The sequence below is a fragment of the Sorex fumeus genome, unplaced genomic scaffold (assembly GCF_029834395.1).
Source record: "Sorex fumeus unplaced genomic scaffold, SorFum_2.1 ptg000008l, whole genome shotgun sequence".
Taxonomy (NCBI): domain Eukaryota; kingdom Metazoa; phylum Chordata; class Mammalia; order Eulipotyphla; family Soricidae; genus Sorex; species Sorex fumeus.
Genome location: NW_026606065.1, coordinates 30,571,343 through 30,599,220, shown reverse-complemented (window position 1 = coordinate 30,599,220; position 27,878 = coordinate 30,571,343). Strand labels below are relative to the sequence as shown.

General features: G+C 54.4%; 1 protein-coding gene across 1 annotated transcript; it reads right to left on the bottom strand.

Annotated features, from left to right (window-relative positions):
- Positions 1–1,462: 1,462 nt before the first annotated feature.
- Positions 1,463–27,878, bottom strand: SLC15A1 (solute carrier family 15 member 1). The gene is made up of 22 exons (XM_056109967.1): positions 27,866–27,878; positions 25,679–25,783; positions 25,453–25,594; positions 23,997–24,116; positions 23,105–23,204; positions 22,271–22,361; positions 19,237–19,320; positions 18,403–18,485; positions 15,368–15,454; positions 14,603–14,692; positions 12,722–12,766; positions 12,545–12,577; positions 12,373–12,461; positions 11,760–11,841; positions 9,962–10,078; positions 8,630–8,773; positions 7,352–7,401; positions 6,183–6,290; positions 5,052–5,163; positions 4,302–4,445; positions 2,382–2,489; positions 1,463–1,654 (listed from the first exon to the last, which is right to left on the bottom strand). The coding sequence occupies exons 1-22, from the start codon at positions 27,876–27,878 to the stop codon at positions 1,463–1,465; spliced, it is 2,139 nt and encodes a 712-aa protein (XP_055965942.1).

Here is a 27,878-nt window from a genome sequence, read left to right as displayed (position 1 = left end):
GGTCAGGAGCTCAATTCCAGGTGCCCCATTTGGCTGAGTGGGATGGAAGATGGGAGGACAGACAGACAGGCTGGAGAGGTAGGACAGTGGGGAGGGCACTTGCTTTGCATGCAGCTGGCCCGAGTTCCATCCCTGGCCCCTGAGTCCTGAGTACTGGCAGGAGCAACCTTGAGCACCACCAGGTGCGCTCCTCCCCCCAGAAAAGGAAAAAGAGGGAGGTGGGAGGGAGGGCGGGGACGGGGGGGGACGGGGATGTGTGTCCCTTAGGGACGGTGGACCTGACCCGAGAGCAGGAAAGGCTTTTGCTCAGCCCAGCTGTGCTTCTCTGCACGGACTCTCCCCCTTCCTCTGTGCACACACACGCATGCACACGCATGCACACGTGCCTGCACCCATTCACGTCCACGGGGCAGCGATGAGCTGCGTCAGACGCCCGGCTTGGCGGTTCCTCCAGGAGCCAGACTGTGCCCCCGTTTCTCTAAGGACCCTCGCTTGCTGTCCACGGGGCTTCCACGGGAGAATGAGCTCCGGAACAGCAGGGAAGTGAGCGCTGAGTGTTGGCCGTGTTCCCGAAGCACCTTCATTCCTGAGGAAACCCTTCAGGACTATCGACAGAGCCTCTGGGAGATGAGACGGAGCAGGCAAGGGAAGTGCAGCTGCACCCCCAGATGCCCGGGGAAGAGGGCGTGGGCAGAACGGGCCCGATGCTGCCCGGAAGTGGGCCCCGCTGGGGGCAGCATCCCTCGATGAAGGGGACACACGAGGCTGGCACCTTCCGAAGCGGAAACAGAGGCGATTTCTCCCCTTGCCCAAAGACACGTGCACGCTCACTCTTAAGAAAGATAATTTATTTTGTACCATTGAATCGCCAAAAAGTGATCACTGGCCTTTCCCTGAGTGGTCTATTGACTTATAACCTCATTTGAAAAGGGTTTATTTATTTACTCTTTGAGGGGCTGGGGCCACACCCGGCCATGTGTGCAGCACACACAGGGCTGACTCCTGGCTCTGTGCTCAGGAGTGACTCCTGGCTCTGTGCTCAGGGTTGACTCCTGGCTCTGTGCTCAGGAGTGACTCCTGGCTCTGTGCTCAGGGTTGACTCCTGGCCGTGCTGGGGGCCCATATGTGTTGCTGAGGCTGGGAACTGGGACAGGTGCTTCCACCCAGCTACTATCTCCTAGAGCATTGGGACGCAACCGGAAACTTGATCTCCTTTCCCCAGATGTATAACTTCATTTACTGTGTAGGAAGGATTGAAATGCAGTGTCCTTTCTTAGCATCACAGTGTGTGTGTGTGTGTGTGTGTGTACGCGCGCGCGGGCTTTAAATAAGATTTATTTAAAAACAAGACTGGGAGGTGGAGGTGCATCGCTGTTTTCGCTCCCTGGGACCACAGTCCCGCCTTCTCCCCTCAGCCAGCCTCGGCAGGGCCTGTCCTGAGCCCAGTCCTGGCGTCTGACCTTCAAAAATTCGTCTGGGTGACGGTCGGGGCGGTGGGTGACACAGCCCCTGTCCCCAGGCCCTTTTTCTTCTCATCCTCATCAAACTGAGCTTCCACCTCTGTGGGGTTGATGTAGGTGTAGAACCGAGCCATGATGGCGAAGATCACGCAGACGGCCAGGAGCAGGGCGGCGAACAGGATGTACTCGGCCCACTGTGGGGGTGGGGACAGCGGGGGGCCAGGTCAGAGGGGGGCGCGAGGGCGCTGGGTCACGGCTACCAGACCAAGCACCCGGGAAGACTCCATCTCTCTCCCTCACCCTCTCTCCCTCTCTCCCTCTCTCTCTCTCTCCTCCTCTCTTCTTCTCTTCCTCTCTCCCTCCCCCCTCCCTCTCTCCCTCCCCCTCTCCCTCCCTCTTTCTTCCTCTCTCCCTCCCTCTTCATCTCTCCCCCTTTCTCTCTTCTCCCTCTCTCCCCTCTCTCCCTCCCTTCCGCTCTCCCTCTCTGCCTCTCCCTCTCCTTCTCCCTCTTCCCCCTCTCTCTTCCTCCTTCTCCCTCTCTCTCTCCCCATTGTCTCTCTCCCCTTCCCTCCTCCCTCTCTCTCTCTGCAGGGGAGCGGGGACAGACCTGGCTGTGCTCAGGGGCCCCGTGTGGCTCATGCTCTCACATACCAGATGGCAGACATAACAGTCTCAAACACCCTGGTGTGTCTGTGTGTGTGTGGGGGGGGGGGGGGAGGGGGGTGTTCCAACGCAGCACAGTGACCTCACAGGGCCTTTTGGCTTGTCCACTCTCTGCTGTATCGTAGCAAGCTGGGGCCCAGGACCACGCTCAGGGGCTGGTCATCGGCTGTGATGACCATGCATGTGGACAGAGGGGGCGGGGAGCGGGGTCACCAGGGCTGGTCTGGCTGGAGGGCAGCTGGCACGCGCAAGCCCTACCTGCTCGCTGAACTGGCCGGCCCCCGCCACGATGAGCACGATGATGTTGCCCACGGCCACGGTCAGCAGCCAGCCGGCCTGCAGCACGGACTTCATGTTGGAAGGCGCCTGGGGAAGGGGAGAGGACTGGGTCAGAGCGCCCCCTGCTGCCCGATGCACAGTGACGCCGGCAGGGCCGAGGGTCGGTATTCTCTGCCCGCCAGGGGCCGCTCCAGGCAAGGGGGCAGGGGGCAGGTGAGCTGGGTAGGTGAACTGTGTGCATGAGCGCCTCTTCACCCACTCCTGGGCTGTGCTTGAGACTGACCCCTGCATGTGTGCGTGCACGTGTGTCCATATGTATGTGTGCATATGGGTGTGTGCGTGCACGCTTGCGTCTGCGTGTGCATGTGTATGTGCATTGTGTGTGCATGTGCGCCTGTGTGTGCATACGTATATGTGTGTGTGTGCGTGCCTGTGTCCGTGTGCATGCGTGTGTGTGTGTGTGTGTGTGTACACGTGTGTACACTTGGAAGGCCCCCTCTTTGAAGGACTGTCCAGGTCCAAACTATCATCTTTCCTGGGAAATCTGACAGGACAAGGTGTAGTAGCTGGTGGAAGGAGTTTGGCAAAAAGAATTTCAGAAACGGCCCTGTGGGCTCTGAGTCAGCAGAGAGGGGCCTTGTGGATCCCAACGGTCACGAAAGAGACATGACTCGGGGTGGGTGGGAGTTGGCTGACGCTGCTTGGGGATCAATCCTGAGGAGGTCGGGGGCCATGTGGGGTGCCAGGGATCAACCCGGGACAGCTGTGTGCAGGGCAAGTCTTGACCTCTGTGCTGTTTCTTTGGGCCCCCAACTAATTTTGTTTGGTTTTGGTTTGGGGGGGCCATACCCGGCAGTGCCTGGAGCACCCTACGGTGCCAGGGCTCATTTTGGGCTTCCACACAGAGAGCTCAGGCCTCCGATTTCTCTCCTGGCCCAGCGTACTGTTTTTGACTTTTTCTTGTGTTTGGGGGCCACACCCAGCGATGCTCAAGGCTCGCTCTGGCTCTCCACTCCAAGAAGTGCTTGGGTATATGTGATGCTGGGGTTGGCTGCACGCCAGGCAAGCTCCCTACCCACTGTACTATCTCTCCGGGCCTCTTTTTGACTTGCAATCAGTGGGTTTTTTGTTTTTGTTTGTTTGTTTTTGTGCCCCACCCAACAATATTCAGATCTTTTTTCCTGGCTTTGTGCTCAGGGATCACTCCTGGAAGGCTCAGGAGAGTAAATGTGGTGTCTGAGATAGAACCCGGGTCAGCCGCATGCAAGGTAAGTGCCATCCCCACTGTAGTACTGTGTTTCCTGGACACTCCAGCCCCAAGTTCCCCTGGAAGGACACAGACCTGGGCATGGTAGCGCTGAGAAAAGGCTGACAGCATTTGGCTGTTTCAGAACTCAGGGCCTGGACCAGGTGACTCCAGTCACTGCCACATATTGAATTTGCTCTAATCAGGACTGGAAATTTTTCGTGTGTGGTGCCGGGATCATGGAGTCACTCAGCTAACCAGAGCGACATTCTTCCTCAATAGGAACAAGACTTAGGATCTCCAACTCACGTTCTGTGGAACGCACCATAACGCTTTCTAGTTTGTTTTTGGGGCCACAGCTAGTGATGCTAAGGGCTGACTCCCAGCCCTGTGCTCAGGGCTGGCTCCTGGCAGCGTTTGGGGGACCCTAGGCGGGTGATATGCATACTGGAGATTCGAACCCGGGGTCAGGTCGACCACATGCATGGCAAGCATCTCACCCATGGATGGTCTTGCCGGCCTCCTCAACTTTCTAGAATGTTCCATGCTGGCATTGACGGTCAGCCAGGTGTTAACGCCCCTCACCCCCCACCCCCAGCAGTGCTGCTTTGAAGGCAGGGGAAGAAGGGATAAAACCCAGAGCGAGAGGAAACCTGCGAGTAGGAGAACTCCAGCCCGGTCACGGAGAAGACCACCTCCCCGCAGGTGAGCAGGAAGTACTGTGGGATCTGCAGTGCCATGTTCACCGTGTTCGGGGCGATGTCATTGGACGGCATCAGTAGCTCTGGGCAGTTGTTCTGGGGGGAACGGGAAGAGGTGAGGAGAGTGAGGAAGCTTCTGGAACCCGCGCCGCCCCAATCCACAGACCATTTCCTGTCTGGAGGCTGCCTGGGGCCCAGTGCAGGGTGACCCAGGGAGCTCTGAGGCTGGGAGTGTCCGCACTGGCATGTTCCCTGCCAGACCTGAGGAGAGGTCTGCAGGGCGGGAGGTCAGGTCTGCAGGTTGGGGTGAATGGGACCCTCCAGTCTTAGAACCAGGACCGGGTCAGATCAAGCCAATCTGTGCTGGCCATTCCGGTGGCCGGCCATGCCCATCATGAATGGTGGGGAAGGTGAGCAGGTGCTGGTTTCTTCCTAAGCCCCTGACAGACCCTCATAGCATGCGTGTAAAACTTGCTGTGGTGAAGAAACTTGACTCAATCAACTGTCAAGTTCAAGTCCCCAGACTTGGTCTTACGGTTTGGACCCATACCTGGTGGTGCTCAGGGCTGACTCCTGGCTCTATGCTCAGGGCTGACTCTCTGGCAGGACTTGGGGGGAGGGTGCTGGGGATCAAACCCAGGCCAGCGCCCTGCCCGTTGTGCTATGACTCTGTGCCTATCCCGGTACTGAGGGAGGAATTACCGAAGATCTGTGGATCACGTAGGTATAGGCACTGCCAAATTGGAGTTTGATAGACTCGAAGCTGCTTATACAATTAGATGGAATCTCTGTTGAGTTCAGTATGATAGATTTTCTATAAAAAAGAAAGAAGAATATTGGTTAACAATTCCTGATAATAAAAGTTTCGATCTCCTCCCCACCCCATGGGACCCAGCCCTGGCAGCTGAAAACCTCCAGAACTGAACCACTGCCATTCTCAAGGCCACTCTCCAGACACTTGGGCCATGCCTCACCCACGAGTAAACCTATCCCTGCACTGTGCAACAACTCATACCTCACACCACTCATACTCCAAGAGTATGAGAAATATATTTTTACAGATATTTGTGTATATATATATATATATTTATTTATATGGGCTGGAGCAATAGCACAGCGGATAGGGCTTTTGCCTTGCATGCAGCCAACCCAGGTTCGATTCCTCCATCCCTCTCGGAAAACTACCAGAGAATATCCCGCCTGCACAGCAGAGCCTGGCAAGGCTCCCCGTGGCTTATTCAATATGCCAAAAACAGTAACAACAAGTCTCACAATGGAGACGTTACCGGTGCCCACTCAAGCAAATCGATGAACAATGGGAGGACCGTGCTACAGTACTACAGTGCTATTCATAACAACACAAACGAAATGATTTCGGTTCTGCTTTGGGGCAGGGTTTGGGAATCGGGATGGAAACATGCAAAATATGGTGGTGGGAAGGTGTTAAGGAGGTGGGATGGGTGTTCGAGTATTAAAGGTAATCAAATATTGTGAACTACTTAGTGAAAATAAAATAAAATTTAAAAAAAAGTTTTCATCTATTGTTGAAAGACATAAGACTTCTGGACCCAGAGACTCAAGGAGCTGGTTTAGCTGCTGGGGACCGGGTGGTCTCCAGCACCCTTCTGCACCGCGTGGTTCCCATTCTGCCTGCGGGGGCTCGGGGTCAATCCCCAGAGCTGCTGGCACCCCTGAGAGAACACAGAGCCGGAAGTTGCTCCTGAGCATTGGTGGGCATGACCCATGAGGACAGATGTCAACAACGATAATAATACAGATGACAACACTGAAACTCTGAAAATGAGAGCAAAGTGCCTGATCTCAGGTACTTACACGCCTGAAGGGAAAAACTGATACTCGCTGCTGTTTTGATAGTTGATGTTGGGAAACATCTTTGAGTCCATGATGACGTTCAGGTTGCCCCCATACGCATTGATGAACCTGAAAGGGAAAAAAAAAACATTGGTTGACCACGGGACCACAGACACTCGCTCCAAGTCACAGCACACACCCGAGGCTGACCATGGGCCCCTGGGAAGGAACTGAAGACATTTAGGGCAGCTTTCTGGAGGGGAAAGGAGGCCACCAGCAAGCCCAGGTGTGACCCCTGCCATTTACTCGTGAGAACGCACCTCAGGGTACACACACAGAGTCCACGTGAAGAGCAAGTACGTGGCAAACGTTGAGCCTTGTGATTCGGGGAGATCGGGCACCGAGGGAGGTACGTGGCCACGGTCTCTTGCTAGGAGGCAGTTGTGCCCCGGCATACCTCCCTTCCGAAGGGGTGGGGCCCACAGGACACACCCCAAAGCACAAACAGTCCCAGGTCCTAAAAGAGTGTCCAGCCCTTCTGAAGGCCGGGGTGGGTGCCCGTTTATTATTGCACGACACCAAAAGGAGCCCAAAGGAGCTTGGGGGAAGCAGGCATAGCCTAGCCTCCTGTGGTTATTTTTTTGTTGTTGTTTGTTTGTTTTTTGCTTTCTGGGTCACACCCAGCTCAGGGGTTCCTCCTGGCTCTGCACTCAGAAATTACTCCTGGCGGTGCTCGGGAGACCATATGGGATGCCAGGAATTGAACCCAGGTTGGTCGCATGCAAGGCAAATGCCCTCCCCACTGTACTATCACTCCGGCCCCTCGCCTGGGGCCGTCCTGAGGACCGTCCAGTCCCTGGCTAGACCCACGCCATTTCCTCATTCATGGTTTAAGACAGCGGCCCCTGCTTCTTGACGGCCTTGACACACCGAGCCAGCCTTCCGTTCTTGGGGGAAACTGCATTTTCTTCTCGCTCTAGACTCCCGTTCTTGGGGGAAACTGCATTTTCTTCATGCTCTAGACTCCCGTTCTTGGGGGAAACTGCATTTTCTTCCTGCTCTAGACTCCCGTTCTCGGGGGAAACTGCATTTTCTTCCCTCTCTAGACTCCCGTTAGTGTGTGCTGCGCCTTGCTGGGCCTTCCTCTTCAAGAGGCTGGCCCAGGTTGGGTTTGAAAGAAGAGTACGCACCTGATTCCATTTTCTCCTTTTTCTGGCTTCTGGGTCAGGCCATCCTTGATCTGAGAAAGAAAACATTTCAGATGGAACCCATGACAAGGAGTCCGGGGGAGCCCTCGGGAAAGAGGGTCGTGCCAGTATTTCTAAGGACGAAGGGCCACATGGTCACATGAACCTATTACTTCCCCCTTTCCCTGAGGGGGGCTGCACTTGACAGCACTTGGGGGGCTATTCCCAGTTCTTTACTCAAGAGGGTCAAACCTGGTGGTGCTTGGGGACTACGTAGTACTGGGGATCAGACCTATGTGCCCCTGAGCCAGGAGTAGGCTCTGAGCACCGCTGGATGAGCACCTCTCACAAAAAATTCCCCTGACAAAATACCTGTGACTTCAATGATGCTTTGACCATAGTTCTGCATTTCCTTTCTCAGCTATATGAATGATCTGCACGCTCACATTTTGGTCATGAATATCACATTGTTTTGTTTTGGGGGCCACTCGTGGTGGTGCTCGGGGTGACTCTTGACTCTGTGCTTAGGGATCAGTACTGGTGCGGCTCGGGGATCATATAGGGTCCTTGGGGATTGAATCTGGGTCATCTGTGTGCCAGGCAAGCACCCTGCCCACATCCTGAGTTCTTTTAATTTTATTTTTTATTTTTATTTATTTTGCCTTTTGGGTCCCACCCAGCGATGCTCAGGGGTCACTCCTGGCTCTGCACTCAGGAATGACTCCTGGCGGTGCTTGGGGGACCATATGGGATGCTGGGGATTGAACTCGGGTCGGCTGCGTGCCAGGCAAACGCCCTCCCCGCTGTGCTCTTGCTCCGGCTCCCTGAGTTCTTTTTAAATGATGTGTTCTTCCTGCTTTTACCTGAGAGAGACACTCTAGTTTTGCTAGCTATGGTTCTAGTTTTTTGACCACTCAGTGGAAAGTTTTAAATGAATACTACAAAAGATTTATTTAAAGCTTTCTCAAAAAAGAAATGCAGGGGCCGGAGCAATAGAACAGTGGGTGAGGTGCTTGCCTTGCATGTGGCCAACTCGGGGACAATCCCCAGTACCCCATACGGTCCCTGAGCACCACCAGGACTAATTCTTGGGTGCAGAGTCAGGATTGACACCTGAGCAAAGTCAGGCGAGACCCCCCCCCCCCAAGCAAAAAAAAAAAACCAACTGAACAAAAAGAAATTCCTGAAAGCACATGGGTATATGGGTATGCAGTGACGTGCACATGCACACACACACACACACAGACACACACACACACACACACACCAGGCCCTGCTTACCACAAGGTAACTTGTGGCGTTCCAAACCACGAGAGTATGGCGCTGGCCCTTCTCAAAGTTGTAATTAACTGGAGTTGAGATGCTGTTGGCTGTGATAGTGATGGTTGACATCTTGTCCACATCAAAAGTCTGATAATCGAGTTCCTGTGACGGGAGAAGTACGTCACTGCCCGAGGCATACTCAGCACAGCACTAGTGCGCTATCAAGGGGAGTCATGGGCACACCTCAGGGGCTGGCATGGGGTAGCTCAGCTCCTCGCCCACCCCAAGGGACCCGATTTATTTATTTATTTAATGGTTTATTGGCTTTGGGGCCACACCCAGCGATGCCCATAGATTACTCCTAGCTCGACACTCAGAAGTCACTCCTGGCAGTGCTCAGGGAACCCTGTGGGATGCCGGGGATGGAACCTGGGTCAGCCACATGCAAGGCACTAATCACTCAGGCCCCAAATGGGCCCGACCCAGATTCCCCAACCAACATGATGATTTTCATCTAGCACTTGACTCGCATTTCACACTGTACACAGAGAAATGCTAAGAACATCATTTCTCCTTTTGATTTTGGGGGATACCTGGCAGGGCTCAGGGCTTACTCTTGGCTCTGCACACGGAGCTCTTTCCCGGCAGTGCTCGGTGGCCTTTATGTGGTGCCGGGGGGCGGATCCTAGCGAGGCCCGGGCAGGGCAAGTGCCTTAACCCCTATCATGGCCCTGGGAGCCATTTCTACCTTCGAGTAAAGCAACAGGCAGAGCAGCTGCCCTGCTGAGCACCGAGCCGGGCTGGCCCACAGACTGGGAGGGCCACGGCTTCCTCCCCAGTCAGCCCGTTCGTTTGGTCTGAGTAGGGAGGAATTCTCAAAGTGGGTTGCAGAGGCACGAGGCAGTTCCACCCACGTCTCCCTGGGCTTTGGAACCAGCATATTCAGGGCAGCCCAAAGCTCCCCTCAGGTGATGCCAGCATGTACTCAGAGTGGCCCTGGGCGGGCAGGGGGCGGCAGCCACAAGGGGCTTTATTGCTCTGGCACCTCGGCCATGAAGAGGAGGCGACATTAAGGCTTTGCTGCTTAACGGGAGGCCACGTTGGGGCTTGGTCGCTGTGGCACTATGGCCACAAATGGAAGGCCACATTGGGGCTTTGCTGCCAAGGCACCGTGGCCACGGGTGGGAGGCCACATTGGGGTTTTGCCATCGTGACACCATGGCCATGGATGGGAGGCCGTATTGCAGGTAGAGAGTGGCACTGAGATGCACCGGATCAAGACAATGAAAGAAGAGGCAGCTGCCCACCTGCGGCCAGGGGAGGGCAGGGCCAGGGTGGGGCCGCACTTACCCCGAGCGAGGGAAGCTCCTTTGAACCCGTGGGGAAGATGACGTTCATGGACTGCGGGTAGGTGTTCAGCACCTTCACCTGGATTTGGCTGTCGGAGGGGAAGACTGGCAGCGTTTTCTGCGTGTAACAAGAGCAGTGAGGGTGGGCGGGCGTGTCTCTGCACCCCTCTCTCCCAGGAACCCCATCCCTGGCGCCTTGGACCATCACACTGAGACAGAGCAAGTGGCTTCTGAGTGAGCAGCAGCTGGTTTCCCGCCAGCTTCCTTCAGGCCTCAGGAGTGTGGTGCTGAGGCTCATGGGTGGGGCACAGGGGCCCCTTGGGCATTGCCACCCAAGTGTTAAGTTGGCTGTGCCCTTTCATTTATTTATTTTTCCATGTAAGGACGGAAAGCGGGGAGGAGCTTCCCTTCTTCCCGCCTTGCTGTGTTAGTATTTTATGCCCCATTCCTCAAGATGGTAACTTTTCTCTCTTGGAAGTGCTCGGGGCATAAACCCTGTGGGGTGCTGGGGATCGAACCCGGGTTGACCATCTACAAGGCAAGTTCCCCGCCCACTGTCCTATCTTTCCAGCCCCCCGAGTGTTGACTCTTGTATCTTGCCTATTTTACAATGACTAAAACTAGACTTTTGTGGGATGGAGAACACCCAGTGGTGCTCTGGGCTGACTCCTGGCGCTGTGCTCAGGAATCACTCCTAGGGGAGCTCAGGGGACCCTATGGGATGTCAGGGCTCGAATCCAGGCTGGTCATGCGCAAGGCAGACATCCTCCCTGCTGGACTCTCGCTCAGTCCCCGATGAAAAATAGTTGAAAACCTGAAGATGAACTGAAGACAGAGCTCAATGCCTGGGCCCTGCCAAGAGGCCCCCGCTGTCCCCTACTGTTCAGTGTGACCCCAAATATTAAGGAAGAAAGGGAGGCAGGCAGTGTGGGGGAGGGCAGAGGGGAGGTTCAAGGAGGGGGCAGCCGGCGAGTGGGGCGCTGCTCTCTGCCGGGCTCACCGCCGCAGACATGGCTGTGCCTGTCTGGTCAGGGCTGGCTGTGGTTCCACGGGCTGAGCTCAGACTCTGCATGTGAGACACCCGGGTTTGAGCCCCAGAACCACTGGGACAGTGCCCTCCACCCCAAGCATAAAGTTGGGGTAGCCTGTGAAGATCCAGTGTGGACCCCAAATCAGAGCAGAGCAGAGCAGACCAGACCAGATCAGACCAGACTAGATCAGAGCAGATCAGAGCAGAGCAGAGCAGACCAGACCAAACCAGACCGGACTAGACCAGAGCAGATCAGACGAACTCGCAGAGGAGCTAAACCTCACCAGCATCAGGCATAAGGACACAGAGGACCACCACAGGGATGATGGACACATCATCATGGTGGGTACTTTGGGGGCTATTCCCAACTTGCTTCTGGGGGTGCTCCTGGGGGCGTGGGGGGACCATGTGGGATCTACCCAGGGCTTCCTGCATGCCAGACACGGGCTCGGCCCTTTGGGACCCCTGCCTGGCCTCCCACACATATGCTGAGCCCTGACCCACACCTACAGTTCCGGCTGCCAGCATGGGTTCCAGATCTGCTCTCCCCTTCCCTGGCTGCAGGAGACTGTGTCCTTGCCTTGGGGATGGGGTCCAGGGCCCCCTTCCACTGTGTCCCCAGTTACCAAACCATCCCCACCCCCACCTCCAGGGTTTAGTTGATTCACTCAGACCTCACTTCCTCCCTCTCTGTCCTGCAGAACCCCCAGGGAAGCCACTGGTCATGGGCAGAGGGGGCGGCGGTGGTGGGGAAGGTGAGGACACTCACGTCAATTTCCAATTGCACGATGGCCGCTGCCACGAAGGCCAAGGCGGCCAGGAACATCCCCACCGTCATCTTCCTCAGGGAGCTGTAAGCGACAGGGGGCCGGACTCATTCCAGGCTCCCCAGAGCCCCCAAAACACGGGGTGGAGACCTGTCCATTCCCTCCCTCCCTGATTCCTGCCACAGTGATGGGGGCAGTGGGGAGAGACATGAGTGTGTGTGGTGGATCAAATCGGAGGCTGAGAGCCGGTGCTGGACAGTACTGGGCGGTCCAGTTAACATGTCTGTCAGCAGTATGGACAGAGAGCCTAGACCTTCCCTGGAGGCTTTCCAGGGCTGGCAGTGACTGCCAGGACCCCGTTTTGGAAGCAGGGTGCACACCTGGACATTTAGATCAGACATCTCCCTAGTACTCCCCTCCACAGACAGCGGGTGACAGGGAGGGGGCACAGGCTGGAGGGAGGAGGTACTGCATGCAGGCTGGAAGGAGGAGGTACTGCATGCAGGCTGGAGGAAGGAGGTACTGCATGCAGGTTGGAGGGAGGAGGTGTACTGCATGCAGGCTGGAGGGAGGTGGTCTGTCTGCCCAGCCTGAGCCCCCACCCCCAACACCTACGTGAAATTGATGCCGCATTTTGCAATCAGGGGATACACCACGGCATCCATGATGGGCACCATGATGACGATGAGGATGGCGTTGACAGTCTGCATATGAGAGAGGCTGTGAGTGTGGTCTCAGGGCTCCTGCACCTCTGGCCCCCGGGGCAGCCAGGGACAGTCTCTCCTACCTGCATCTGGTCTGGCTGGATCTCAATTGTGCCCTGGAAAAGAGGTGGTGGAGTCACGCTGATGAATTCCCATGCATGATCGTTTGGGGTGGGGGAGAAGGGGTTGGAAATGTCATCAAAGGGGAGAGTGGGGGCTAAGGCAGAGGGTGCATGATGGTCTCCATGCCCTGAACTCACCATTGTGCCACTCATAGTCGTTGCTTGCAATGTCCACCGGGAACCCTTAAAGACAAGCGTGTCAACTGCGTCACTAAGGAAACACATTTTCTTTCTATTTTTTTAAAATTTATTTTTGGCTTTTTGGGGCATACCTGGCAATGCACAGGGGTTACTCCTGACCCTGCACTCAGGAATCACTCCTGGTGCTGCTTGGGGGACCATATGGGATGCTGGGAATCGAACCTGGGTTGGACGCGTGCAGGGCGAACACCCTACCCGCTGTGCTATCGCTCCAGACACCTTTTCAAGGCCTTGTGAGTCCCTGGGGAGTGGTTGCTAATCAGAGGGGAGTGAACCCAGATCAGCCACGTGTCAAGCATGCACCCCATCAGCTGGGCTGTCGGATGCTCCCCTGAGCTCTGTCAGGAGTGATTCCTGAGCGCAGAGCCAGGAGAAACCCATGAGCAATCACCATGTGTGACCCCAAACCAAACCAAACCGAACCAGGAAACCAGAGAGCCTCTGGGCGGGGTCTGGGATTCAAAGTTTTCCTGACAGCCCCCGCTTCCTGCTCCTCTCGGGGCCTGATGCCAACAGTCTGCATTTTCTTTCTTCATTTTCTTTTTGGGCCACACCTGGCTATGCTCGGGGGTTACTCCTGCCTCTGTATGCAGGAATCACTCCTGGCAGTGCTCGAGGGGACCACACGGGTTCAGGGGGATTGAACCTAGGTCGGCTGCGTGCAAGGCAAACCCCCACGGCCGTACTATCGCTCAGCCCTATGTATATTTCTGCTGGGCAGATGAACCCCACACTGCACCGCTACCCCCGCCCTAAAGGCCAGGAGGCCACGTGCCAGGCTGAGATCAAACTTTAGTTCAGAAACACAGGAAGGCGTTTCCGCAGCTGTCAGCTTTGTGCCCAGAGGCGGTGGGGAAGGATGGGGTGGGATCTCAGAAGACCGTGATCTGTGATTGCGTCTCTCCTGGATACAAGCGCTCTCAGCAGGCGCTCAGAGCCCTGGACCCTGCCTCTAGCTGCTCACTGGAGCTTTGAGTAGAAGCCGCAGACCCTGGCTTGCGTCTTCCATGGATCCCACAGCGGACCCGGCTGCACTCCCCCGGGCCACGCCCACAGCCACGCAGAGCAGGCACTTCCCGTCTCCACTGACCAGGATCCTGGCACGTTTATCCGCTTTTACCAGGGCTCCTGGACCACACTCCGTTTGCTTTATTGTTTGGCAACAGAGAGGAGGACCCAACCATCGAGTTTTTCTCCTGGTTGTACCAGACGTCAGTATGATCCAGCCAGGAGCCAAGAAGCGAAATAGAAAAACCGGGAAGCAGAGCGGAGAGACTCAAAGGGCTCATGCTTCGTGTTCAGACGCCGCAGGCTTGACGCCAAGCTCCGCACGGCCTCCTGAGCACTGCTGTGAATGAGCACTGAGCTGGGAGTAGCCCCCGAGCACTACCAGATACACCTTCTACACCTCCCCCCATTTAAAAAGAAATACAGAAAGGAGCGTAAGAGAACAAATTGAGGAGAGAAGCCTAAGTGAGACTTGTTCAGTGGCTGTGCCCCAAAATGTGATGGAGGAAAGGAGAGGGGGTGGAAGGGGCAGAGAGAGGAAGAGAGGGAGAGGGGGAAAAAGAGAGGAAGAGAGAGAGAGAGGGAGAGAAAAAAGGAGAGGGAGAAAGAGCAGGAGAGAGAAAGGGAGAGAGGGAGAGAGAAGAAAGAGAGGGAGAGAGGGAGAGAAAGAGAGGAAGAGGTAGAGAGAGGGAAAAGAGAGGGAGAGAGGGAAAGGGAAGGAGGGAAAGAGAGGAAGAGAGAGAGGAAAGAGAGAAAGGGAGAGAGAGAGGGAAGGAGGGAGAGAGAGGGAGAGAGACGCCTTCCCGTTACCTGCTGGTCGAACAGGGCCCAGAACATGGGGAGAGGGATGTACAGGAACATCACCCTGGTGACCATCTTGATCTGGCAGATGAGCCGCTCCTGCAGGGGACACAGGGACAGTGAAGCCAGGGGCATGGGGGCACGTGGCCCACAGCAGGCCCCCTTCCAGTGCTCACACGGGCGCCCGGAGACTTAGAGGGTGGGCATGAGCGGTCCCCAAGAGCCCGGGTTTCCTTAAAAACCCCAGATCTTCGAGGCTTCTCCCAATGTGAGTGAAAACATCTGCAGAGAAGTCTGGGGTCTGCCTGGGAATCCCACCTGGGGTCGGTCCGTCACAGCCCTTTTGCTTGCCTGCTGCAAATGGTCGAGGTGACCAGAGCCATGACTCTGCATGGCTCATGGGGCCGCACCATGAGCAGTACTATTGCTCCCAGTAATATTGTTTCCACAGAACACCAATACTCTCACGGTCTCAATAAAATGCTAACAAGGGGCCGGAAAGATAGCACAGTGGGTAGGGCGCTTTGATCCTCAGAATTCCATATGGTCTCCCAAGCACCACTTGAGCTAATTCCTGAGTGCTGAGCCAGGAGTCAGTCCTGAGCATGGCTGTATGTGGCCCCACAAACTAAACCAACAAACAAAAGCTAACAAAATCGGAAGATACAGTGAATGGTCTAGTCCAGGCGCCCTACATCCTTGCACTGCATGTGGGGGGGGGGGGTCTGCTTCTGGTGGAACCTCACGGACCCGTGGGGTGACAAGGTCACTCACGTCGTATTTCTCTGAAGCCCAGTCCAGCCAGTGTTCTCTCTTAGGGTACTGCTTACTCCGATGCCGAAACCTGTTTTTGATGGCAAACTAAAGAAAACAAGAAAAAATATTTATATAAAAATAAAATAAAATTTCCAATGTCAACTGCTTTATCTTGAAACACATTCTTATGGAAAAGTATGTTTGTGAATGAGGCAAAGTATCAACTGTAATACGTTCTGAGGCCAAATGGCATAGCAAGTATTTTTTTCTTCTTATCTCTGTTGACCTGTGAGTTTTGAGTTGGGGATAGGCAAAGTCACACTGTTAGTACCTCACGCTTCAAATCCTATAGAGAGGAGCAGGGCATTGACTAGAAATACCATGAGGAAACACGACAACAGACACCTAGACAGACAGAATAATACGGAGGTTACCACGAACAACTCAATAACTCAGCCAGAGAACCTGGAAGAAATGGATAAATTCCTAGAATCATCCAAGCTCCCAAGGCTGAAGCAGGAGCAGACTGAACAGACCAATCATGCCTAAGGAAAATGAAACACGAACTTAACATCTCCCTAAGAACAAAAGCCCAAGTCCAAACAGGTTCGCTGGTGAGTTCTCCTGAGTCCTCCAAGAAGACTTCCTACTCGGACTCCTCAAGCTCTTCCATCCAGAGCACTGAAGAAAGATGAATTCTCCCTAACAAGTTCTCTAAAACCAACATCATCCTAAAACCAAGATGAGAGTTATCGTCATCGGCCACAATACAGAGTCACATGTCCTTCTCTCCCAGAAGGGAGCATAACACGACACACGCCATAACCATGCCACTGGACCCCGCACCAGGCTGTTTCAATGGGGCGCCCTGGAGGGGGGCAGGTGAGACCCCTCCCCACCCCAAGGAATCCACCCCCAGGAGCCGAAAAACTCTGGAACTCAACCGCCGCCCTGCTCACGGCAGCTCTCCGCATGCTCGGGCCAAGTCTCACCTACGAGTGAATCCATTCCTGGACAACTCATACCTCACACCACCCATACTCCAAGAGTACTGCATTTGTACCCATACTCCAAACACCTACATTTGATGGCGTTTAAAGTGGGAAGCAACCAATCTTAGAGGGAAACATTTTTTTACAGCACACAAGGCTCAATCTTTAACAACATGTTAGTGATCTCTTATAGAAGGGCTTAATGGCCCCTGGGTGAAACACAACAATCTTCACACTCTTTCCTCTAAGGAAATTTTTTAATAGCATTTTTGCAGTTTTTCATAACAAACAATACAAAATAAATTATTTTGGTTCTGCTTTGGGGTAGGGGTTGGGGTTCTGGATGGAAACACCCGAAATATAGTGGTGGGAAGGTATCATGGTGGCAGGATTGGTGTTCAAATAGTAAATGTAATCAAGTATTGTGAACTACGTCATAAAAAATTAATAAAATTTAAAAACAAAACAAAAAACAAAATCAGTTATCACCAAGAAAAAAAAGAATATGATGGACCAATAACCCTATTGAACTTCGACACAAAGATTCTCAACAAAATGTTATGAACTGACTCCAACAATATTTCAAAAGGATCATACACCATGAGAAGTGGAATTCACTCCAGAGATGCAAGGATGGTTCAATATAGACAAATGAACACATGTAATACACCATAAAAGGAAAGATGAAAAAGAACATAGGATTACATCAATGGAGGAAGAGTTTTTGACAAGATTCAATATCCATTTGTGATTTAAAACAAACAAACAAACAACAGAATAGGGATAGAAGGAACATATCTCAAAACCATAACAGCCACAGACCACAAGCCCACAGACAATGGTCAAAACCTGAGACCAGGTACAAGGTACGAATGTCCACTTTCTCCATCCACTATTATTCAACAGAGTTTTAGAACTCCTTGCCACAGCAATCAGGCAAGAAAGAAGAAATCAAAAGCAGGTTCCTTTCCTAGAAAAGGAGAAGTAAAACTGCTGCTATTTGACCTATTATAATTTGTGGCAGCCATGCACATATGCATAGAAGACCCTAGTACCCACAAGATTCCGCCTTAAAAAAAAACACACCAAACTCTTAGGAGCAGTAAGCCAACACAGCAAAGTAGGAGGCTACAAAATCAACACACAAAGATCTGTTTCATTACTACCCACAAACAGTGAGCTAGAAGAGAAGATATAAGAGACAACTTCATTTAAAACAGCGCCCCAGTGTTCAGACACCTGGGAATCAAACACATCAACAAAAGACAGGGCAGCTTATTACAGCAAAAACCTACATGATGATTGAGAGAAATAAAAGAGTTTACCAGGAAAAGGAATATAGACTCCCTATAGATTTAGAGGACATGGCACAATTAAAACTAATTTGAATGAAGTCCAACTTAAAATCCTGTTCCCTAGTTGCACTGAGTCGAGTGCAAGCATCCAACAGGCACCTATGGGCAGTGACTGTCATGTTGGAGATGCACCATCAGTGGTGAGACTCGTTACTTAGCCATGCTCCTTCCTCTGTTCTCCTAACACTGACCTTCAGCAGGGAAGGGTCTCTGTTTGCCTGCCTCCCTCCTTCCTTCCTCTCTTCTTTCCTTCCTTCCTTCCTTCCTTCCTTCCTCCATCCCTCTGTCCTCCCTCCCTCCCTCCCTCCCTCTCTCTTTCTCTCTCTTCCCTCCCTCCCTCCCTCCCTCCCTCCCTCCCTCCCTCCCTCTCTCTTTCTCTCTCTTCCCTCCTTCCCTCCCTCCCTCCCTCCCTCCTTCCCTCTTTCTTTGCTTCCTTCCTGGAATCAAACATAGTCCAAACCACTGTGCTATCTCCTGGCCCCTTGCTGATCTCGTCCCTGACTACTGATTTTATTTTGTGAACCCAAGAGCCATTTCTCCTCCTTCCTTGGTGAGCTCTGCACCCTTTGCACCCAGCAGAAGCCTTGACAGTCATGGGAGCCCAGAGCACAGCTACACTGCCTCCAGGCGAGTTGGCACCTGATGGAACCTTCCCATGGAGGCGAGAAAAGCCCCGGGTACGTGGGCAGGAGCCTGGAATACTCACGCCTATGCACTTGACGACCTTGCCCATGATGTTGCCCTGGGGCTTCATCTTCTTGTACAAGGGGCTGCCGATGACGAACACGACTGGACAGAGGGAAGAAGGGGTGTCAGGGGAGAGGGCGCTGGCCAGGGGAGAGGCTTCTACTGGTGCTCTAACCCTGTCTGGGGGGGCAGGGTGTGGATCTCCCCGCCCCAACTTAGAAAGTGTGGGATCAAAAGCTTCAGAGGTGTTGAACTTTGTGTTGATACTTAGCTTTACTTCTTAAAACACAGGTCAGTTTTAAGATACTCAATAGAACTATTTAAGGGCAAATTCTATCCTTACTCTTTTTCCTCCCTTTTTTGAAGCCACACTCGGCGATACACAGGGGTTACTCCTGGCTTTGTGCTCAGGAATTACTCCTGGCGGTGCTCGGGGGACCCTCTGGGATGCTGGAGATTGAAGCCGGGTTGGCCACTTGCAAGGCAAACACCCTCCCTGCTGTACAATCACCCCCTTTGTGTGTGTGTGTGTGTGTGTGTGTGTGTGTGTGAATCTCACCTGGGCTACTCCCTATTCAGGGCCCAGGGATTGGGGTGGAGGCCCTACAGTGCTGGACTCCCACACCAGGGCCCCCTGAATGCCCAGCCTGCCTGGCCTCTGCTGCCTGCTGCGGTTTCAATTATTTCCTCCGTGCCAATGTTAGGAAGCGGAGAACTTTCCCACCGAATGTCTGGCAGCGATGGTGAGTGACAGCGGTTGCCTCTTCCCCTTGGGTCTGCCCAATGCTGCCCGGCCCACTGTGCCGGCAGAGTCTCCCTGTGATCCCGGCTAAGGCGACTGGATTCTACTTACTCAGAGACACGGCCATGAGCGCCGCAGGAACCCCAAACGCCAGAGGGTAGCAGGCCTGCGTAGTGTGGATCCCGCACGTTTGAACTGTGGAGAAACGACAGATGAAACAGGAGAAACAGGAGGCACTGGCACATGCAGGGGGCAGCACGGATCTCAGCAGGATCACGTGGATCCTCCTGGCTTTGTGTCAGGCACGTCTGGCTCTGTGCTTGGGGGGGATCCCTTCCAGGGTGCTTAGGGGACCATACATGTGTTGGGTGATGGAAGTTGGGGTTCCTGCATGCAAAGCCATGCTGTTTAAGCCTTCTCCCCACACTCTTGATTGATTGATCGGTTGATTGATTGATGTGGGGGTCTTCCCAAGTGCTGCTAAGGGGTCTGCATCCTTCCCGGTGAGATTTAACTAACTGGGCTGGGGGTTCGGGGCCAGGGCCTGAGGATGCGATGATGCTCGAACCACGGGGTGTGGGGGACGGTGTTCAGATTGGGGCCCAAGCTATCTCCCGGGGTCCCCACCCCACTGGCTGTATAAAAGTCTTTGCCTGCAGAGCCAAGCAGCTTTTTTTTTTTGAAAGAGTTAAAAAGGGCTGGGAGTAGCAACACCACCTTGGATGGGATGTAATGTAGAAGGCAAGCGTTCTCGATTAAGAAAATGTAAACCCTGGGGGGCTGGAGCAATAGCACAGGGGATAGGGTGTTTGCCTTGCATGTGGCCAACCTGGGTTCGATTCCCAGCATCCCATATGGTCCCCTGAGCACCGCTAGGGGTGATTCCTGAGCACAGAGCCAGTAGTAACCCCTGTGCATTGCCGGGTGTGACCCAAAAAGCAAAAAAATAAAAAATAAAAAACCCAGGCAAGGGATATTCTGGATAATCTTTCAGTATCAGTATTGCAAACCATAGTGCCCAAAATGGGGGAGCTGGAAATGTACGCTGGTGGAGGGATGGGTTTTGGCATACTGTATAATTGAAATCCAATTCAATAACGAACAGCTTTATAAACATAAATAAATAAACAAAATAAAGTTAAAATGTAAAAAGAAAATATAAACGCACAAGGCTTCACCATGACAACATGTTAGTAATCTCTTCTAGAAAGGCTCGATAATGGCTCCAGGGTGAGATACAACAATCTTTACACACCTTCTTCTTATTGTATTTATTTGTTTATTTAGCTTTTTCGGTCCCCTCCAGTGATGGTCAGGGATTGCTCTTGGCTCTGCATTCAGAAATCACTCCTGGCAGTGCTCAGGAGATCATATGGGATGCTGAGGACTGAACCCGGGTTGGCTGTGTGCAAGGCAAATGCCCTCCCCACTGAACTCTCGCTCTGGTCCCACACACCTTCTTCTAAGGAAATATTTTTTGATCATTTTTAGGGAATTCTAATAAGCAACGTAAGATAAATTATTCAGGGCCTGCTCTAGAGGCAGGCTTGAGGGGTGGTTGGGGAAATCGGAAATAATGGTGGTGGGATTGGTGTTGGAATGTTGAATGTAATAAATCATGAACAACTTTAAAAATTAAAAAATAAAAAAAATGAAAGTGAGCACAGGAGGGCCAGGGAAGGGAACTTTCAGCACTGGAGCCCCTGTTTTGCATGCTGGAGGCCCGAGTCTTGTCCCCAAGGCAAGGCCGGGAGGATCCCAGGGCACAGAGCTGGGAGCAGCCCCTGAGCACTGCTGGGGGTGACCAATCAGAGCCAGAGTGGAGATAAGGGATGGAGACAGTCTCTGATCCTAGCCTGCGGCCAGTCTGAGTCTGCAGGTACCCGCATCCTTTGAGGATTTTATCCTCCAAAGGGTATCAGAAGGATCCAGGTCTCCCTATGACAAGAATAGCTGGGGATGATCAGGCTAGACTAGAGCCGAGGGTTAAAAGTAGGTAAAGGGATACTCTTGATGACCTTTCAGTATCACTATTGCAAACCCCAATGCCCAAAAGGAGAGAGAGGGAGAGGGTAGAGAGGGAGAAGGAGAGAGGGAGAGAGATTCCTGGAAATCCTTTCGGCAGGGTGCTGGGGCCGCCAGGAAGCCTGACCCGAAAGCTTTCTTGCCTGGCGTGTTCGGGACTCACTGCTGGCTCTGCACATGTTATATTTTATCTGTTCGGGGGTCATACCTGGCAGTGCTTGGGGGCTCTTCTGGCTAGGCTTGGTCCACTAGTTAATCCAGGGGCTCCTGATACAAAGCACCAACCCACTGGGTCACCTCCCTGTCCCCAAACACATGCTTTTATGGCAACACACAGTGGACATGTTGCAGTAGAAGCTGGAGGCGGTGGGGGAGTGGGGGTGGGGCGTGTGCAGAATGCAGGAATAACAGCTATCTGGGAGTGAGTGAAGGCACCTGCCAAACAGGGTGCCGAGGCCCAGGAGACCCATGGCTGGTTCCCGGCCTCTCAGACGGGTGATTCTGTGCGAGGGTCGGAAGGTGTGAGGCTATTCCGGCTCTGAAGTTTCGGGAACATCCTGGTTACCTGGTGATTCCTGGCAAGTTTCCAGGACAGCACCCGTAGGTGCTCAGGGGACCGTGTGGGGCTGGGGATCTTACCCAGGCGGGGTAGGGACAGAGGCAGGTGCCCTAACTCTTGTCCTAGCTCATGGGTGGAGACCGTGTCTGGTTTATTCCCCAACAGTCCCCTCCCACAAGGAGATTCTCAGACCTCACAGTGCTGGCGGCCCGTCCCTGTCTCATTTCCCCGGGGAAGCTGTTCTTTCCTTCCTATCTGAGACAGTAGGAAGGGGGAGGGCGGGCTCTGGCCCACTGACCCCAAGCACCTCTTCAGGGAGCAAAGTGGGGAGGCAAGAATGCAGGCAAGGCAGGGGCGGGACGGGGCGGGAGAGTCTGAAGGCTGAGAGCCAGGACAGGCACTTGGGGACTCTTCATCAACCCTTCCCCGGGGGTTAAGGAAGAGAACGGGAGGGGAGGTCGCTCCTTCCCAGGTTCCAGTGAGAAAATCAACAAGGGCTGATGTCTACCTTCTCCTTCTCCCTGGGACAGAAACCAGGGTCCCCTCCCACCCACCCCTCACCTCTGAGCATGGGGGTGATGATGGTCGACAGCAGACTTCCGGCATTGATGGCCAAATAGAAGATGGAAAAGAACCGGTTTCTTTGCTTCTCCTGGAGAGAGAAGGGGCAGGGCTCTGGTTAGGGAGGGGACGCGGGGGTCACGGACATGGGGAAGGCCTGGAGGCTGTGGGCCGTGAGTCCTGGGGCGTCCGAGCTCCCGACTGGGTTTTTTTAATTATTATTATTATTTTTTTAATTTATTGAATCACTGTGGGAAATGTTACAAAGCTTTCAGGTTTAAGTCTCGGTCATGCAATGATCAAACACATTTCCCTTCACCAGTACTTCTTTTTCACCACCAAGAACCCCAATATACCCCTCTCCCACCCCTCCCAGTGCCTGTGAGGCAGATGAATTCTTTTTTTTTTTTGCTTTTTGGGTCACACCTGGCATTGCACAGGGGTTACTCCTGGCTCTGCACTCAGGAGTTACTCCTCCTGGCAGTGCTCAGGGGACCATATGGGATGCTGGGAACCGAACCCGGGTTGGCTGCGTGCAAGGCAAACACCCTACCCGCTGTGCTATCTCTCCAGCCCCGGCAGATGAATTCTAATTAATACTCTATCTACTTTGATTAGATTCATTGTTTCGACAAAAGATGCACCATTATTGTTTAGAGTTTACACCGCGAAATCAGACCTGCTGAAAAGGCATTGTGAAATAATTTGTTTTCTACAGCTGGTTACAAGAACCAAATGATGTTGCGGCCGTGTGATTTTGGACTTCTGATGTTTTACTTATTAAGCCTGGAAGTATTTCTGTCCCAGTTGGGTTTTAGGGAGCCATGATCTCACCTGACCCTCTTCAAACTGATCCCCACCGAAGGCCGACACGCAGGGCTTGATGCCTCCCGTCCCGAGGGCGATGAGGATCAGACCGATCATGGAGAGAGCCCTAGGGAAGGAAGAGGGGTTCCTGCACACAGCCTCCCTCCCTCAGGGGTCCCAGCCTGGGTTGAAGGCAAGGGGGTACAGCAGGGAGCAGATAACTTCCAGGAATGCTGCCTCGAGGACACATGGGCTGCAAGTGATAACCAGAGCTTTAACACGGAATGCAGATTGCCGTCTGGGGTTTGTGGACAGGCGGCCAGGGGTGGGGAAGGGTGGAGGAAGGAGGGGAGAGCGCTTGCCTTGCACATGGCTCCTATCCCCAGCACCCCAGATGACTCCCCCAAGCCTGCCGGAAGTGATTCCTGAGCACAGAGCCTTGAGCAAAGCCAGCAAAGTCAGGTGTCATCCCCCCACCCACCAAAGAAATAAAAAAAAATGGACGGGGGAAAGGTTTAGTTTTGTCTGGCACGATCAGACAATAGGAAGGGTGTTTGGGGGAGCCACACCCAGCTGTGCTCAGGGGACCACAAGCGTTGCCAGGACTGGAACCAGTGTCACAGCTGCCTGTGTGGCCAGAGCCTTAGCCTTCATACCAGGCCTAGAGCCCAGCTGGGTCCGCCTGGGAGGGGTGGTTGGCACAGCACCAGGGGCTCCGACCCAAGGACAGGAAGCAGCAAAGGCCGTGGTGGAAGGGAACGTCACCACGGATGAGACTTTGGCATCGGCACTTTCCACCAGGGACTCGTTGGGGCCACACTAGTGGCACCGAGCCCGGGCCAGTCAGGAGGAGGGCAGGGGGTGGACAGTTGGGGCAGGGGGCAGAGGTGGCAGACGGGCGGGCACTGCGGTCACTCACACGTGTACGTTCAGGTTGTTGGGCTGGTTATCTTCGCCCACGCCAGTGAGGTCAATGATGGAGCTGACCGCCGTGATGGCCTGTCCGATGGTGTAGACGATGGAGAGGGACACAATTGTCCTGCCGTCAAAGGGGTCCGGGAAGTCCAGATGAACGGGGGCAGGGATGGAGGGGTGCACATCCCTGCATCCCCCCTGCCGCCGCACCTCCTGAAGACCCCACCCCTATTTCAAGGCCAAAGCACGGGCGTCGGCTGGAGAAGGGGGGTTCAGGCCCACTGGGAGGGCAGAGCTGGGTAGAGGGGCCAGGCGGGAGGAGCCGTCCGCTGAACCCAGCACGTGCAGGCCCCTGTGTGCCAGCTCAGTAGAGACAGAGGAGTATTCAGCTCAGACCCAGCATTCCACAGGGTCCCCTGAGCACTTCTAGGAGTAATTTCTTTTTTTTTTTTTTTTTTTTTTTTTTTTTTTGCTTTTTGGGTCATACCCAGCGATGCACAGGGGTTACTCCTGGCTCATGCACTCAGGAATTAATCCTGGTGGTGCTCAGGGGACCCTATGCGATGCTGGAAATTGAACCCGGGTCGGCTGCCTGCAAGGCAAATGCCCTACCCCCACCCCCCCAGGTGCTATCGCTCCAGCCCCCAGGAGTAATTTCTGAGTGCAGAGCTGGGAGCAAACCCTGAGCATCGCCAGGTGTGACCCCCCTTCCCTCCCCCAAAAAAGGCAAAAAGCAAAAAGCAAATCCAGAATGTGAGCTAAAACACAGGTTCCTTGTTACAGGTGAGTGCCCGGTAGCAGAGGGTCGTCAGTAGGTAAGTTTTGGGTCATAAGATTTATGAGGCAAGTGTGTGTGTGTGTGTGTGTCTGTCTGTGTGTGTCTGTGTGTCTGTGTGTTGGGGGGACTTTAGAGGGTGCATGCGGGGTGAGCTGGGCTGCAGGACTCGACCACAGTGACAGGCCGGGTCGATCACCAGCGCTGGAGCATGTACGGACTTTTGGCTGGTGTCCTATCGAATGCTTTCGAGTTATTTCAAGACCAGGCCCATTTCTCCTGCTGTCCATGTCGCCTCTGGCCCGGAAGGATCTTTCCTTCCTTCCCTCGCTCAGTGCTCGAAAAGTTTCAGACCTGGAAGAGCGACTCCCGCAGGACCCAGTGGCATGCAGAGAGGAGCGTGAGTTTTCTCTGCAGGACGGGTCTTGGGGGGCCTCTTGGGGTGTCCCCTAGCCCCTGACTCCGGCCTCACACATTATTAAGCGTGGACGGGGCCCTGCTGCTATTTTAAAGGCAGACGAAGGCCATGCCTTAGAGGCGGAGGAGCCGTCCCTGCGACTCGCCATCACGCTCTGTGCTCTCCAATTTCCACTCTTGGTTCCGGCCTCCCCCCCAGCTCCTGTCTGCACCCCCTCTCTCCAGAACCCCCTCCCCGCCCCCACTTCCTGCTTACGCCACAACTCACATGAACTTCCCCAGCCAGGAGTCGGCAATGAGGGCCCCAAGGATGGGCGTCAGGTAGCACAGGGCCACGAAGGTGTGGTAGATGGCCGTGGACAGGTTGTCGTCCCAGAGGAGGAAGTTCCGGAAGTACAGGATGAGCAGAGCTGGGCGGAGGGAGGCGCACAGGAGTCAGGGTGGGCAGGGAAGCAGCCACCCCCAGGGACCCGCAGGCTGGCGCGGGCACTCACCTCGCATGCCATAGTAGGAGAACCTCTCGCAGAACTCATTGATGACGATGAAGAAGATGCTCAGGGGGTACCCGAAGCAACTCTGCGGGAGACAGACAGCCGGGGCTCAGGCCGGTGCCCCGGAGGGCGGGGGAGCAGGCAGGGAGCACAAGGTGTGGAGACCCGGGAGGTACCGCGGGGACTCGGCGGTTTGGACCCCCAACCTTGCACAGAGACCCCGTGAACTGAAGCCAGGGCTGGGCCCTGTGGCCCAGGGGGTCTCCATGCAGCAGCCCCTCGGCTGCAGCGACCTGTATGGGATCTTGGGGGGCCCTCCCTGGGGTCGGGGGCACCACATGGGCTGGGGACGCGCATGAACAGAGCAGAGAGCCTCCAGAGCAGGGCCGACGGGAGGGGCTGCACACGGGCGTTGCAGGGACGAGACACTCACACGTGACTTGGACGACCCTGCAAGGAAACCAGAAGCCAGGGTTAGAGCCGGCGGCCTGGGCAGGCGGTACCCGCAACACACCCAGCCCCAGCCCCGCGTCCCACTTCTGCAGAGTGGTGGGCGGAACAGCGCCTGAGTGCTCGGGGATTAGCTTCCTGGGGGAGTCCATGAACCATCGGAACAGGGAACCTGCCGGGAAGACAGGCCCCAGCCACTTCCCCCACCTGCCTGCCCGTCCGCCCCCAGGAGAAACCAGTGTCCTGCTGGCCCTGCCAGTGACCACCATCCTGGGGCTTTGGTGAGGGGTCCACAAGGGCACAGAAAGTGTTGGAGGGTGGCACCAGGGGCACTCGCCAGCAGGCCCAAGTCCACCTGGTACCTGGGTCCACCTGGTACTTGGGTCACCTGGTGCCTGGGCTCACCTGGGACCTGGGTCACCTGGGACCTGGGTCACCTGATACTTGGGCCCACCTGGCCCACCTGGTGCCTGGGTCCAACTGGTACCTGGGCCCAACTGGTGCCTGGGTTACCTGATTCCTGGGCTCACCCTGGTCATCCCTCACTATTTGCTTGCTAGACACATGGGTTCCCAGGCATTTGTCTTAAACGATAATTCTGTCAGGAAGACTCCCCATCATTAAGAATACTCCTCTGTCAAGAAAATTCCCCATCAGAATACTCCCTGTCATCAGAAATACTTCCTGTCGGGAATATTCCCTGTCATCCTTAGGCCTGCCTGGTGCCTGGGTTAATACTCCTTGTCATCAGAAATATTCCTTGTCATCACAAATACTTCCCTGTCATCATGGATACTCCCTGTCATCAGAAATACTCTCTGTCAGAATATGCCCTGTTATCATGAATACTCCCTGTTATCACAAATACTCCCTCTCAGGAATACTCACTGTCACCAGGAATACTCCCTGTCATCATGAGTACTCCCTGTCAGAACTACTCCCCTGCCATCATGAATACTCTCCGTCAGGAATAGTCCCTGTCACCAGGAATACTCCCTGTCAGGACTACTCCCTGCCATCACAGATAGTTGCTGCCATCACGAATACTCCCTACCAGGAATACTCCCTGTCGGGAATACTCCCTGCCACCATGATACTCTGCCAGAAATACTCTCTGCCATCATGAATACTCCCTGTCAGGAATACTCCACGCTCCTTCAGGGAGCCTTCTCTAACCTCCTACTCTCCAGAGCATGCACAGGGCCCACCAGCCTGTTTGTTTTATCTTCAGGCCATGAAGAGTGTGGCTACCTGGTGAGGACACGGGCTTCTGGAACATTCCATGAAGACAAGGTTATGGGCAGCACAGGAGCCCATTCCCTGACCTGGCACTGGGCTTTCTAGAGAACAGCAGGAGGCATTTATGGCCCCTTCCCCACATCCTCCCCCAACACCCTAGAAAAATCTGGGAACCCCACTATCTCCTGCTTCTCAGAAGCTTCTCAGGAAAACCATTACTCTCTGGGGCAGCACCTCTGATCTCCTGGTTGACAAGTTCGCAGCTGATTACGCATGAAGGACAAATTGGCAGGGGTTATCTAGGACTGAAGCAGTGAGAGGAAGGGGCCGTCCCCGCCGCCAGCCCCAGGAGGAAGTGCCGGGAAGACATGGTATGAGCGGGCCCTACTTCTCGGCTCTGAAGACGCATGGGCGCAGAGGCTGACCATTGTCACTAGGGCACAGGTCGCTGCAGGGAGCCCAGGGCTGTCCCTTGGAGCGAAAGCTGTGGTCAGCACGTACCAATAGCTCCCAT

What these genes read in the sequence shown, in the direction of transcription:
- SLC15A1 (XM_056109967.1), bottom strand. An exon ending in CGACTATGAGTGGCACAATG is followed by an intron (nt 12,578 to 12,721) that starts GTGAGTTCAGGG and finishes CCTCTTTTCCAG; the next exon opens with GGCACAATTGAGATCCAGCC. An exon ending in TGGAGTTCTCCTACTCGCAG is followed by an intron (nt 2,490 to 4,301) that starts GTTTCCTCTCGC and finishes CCCCTTCCCCAG; the next exon opens with GCGCCTTCCAACATGAAGTC.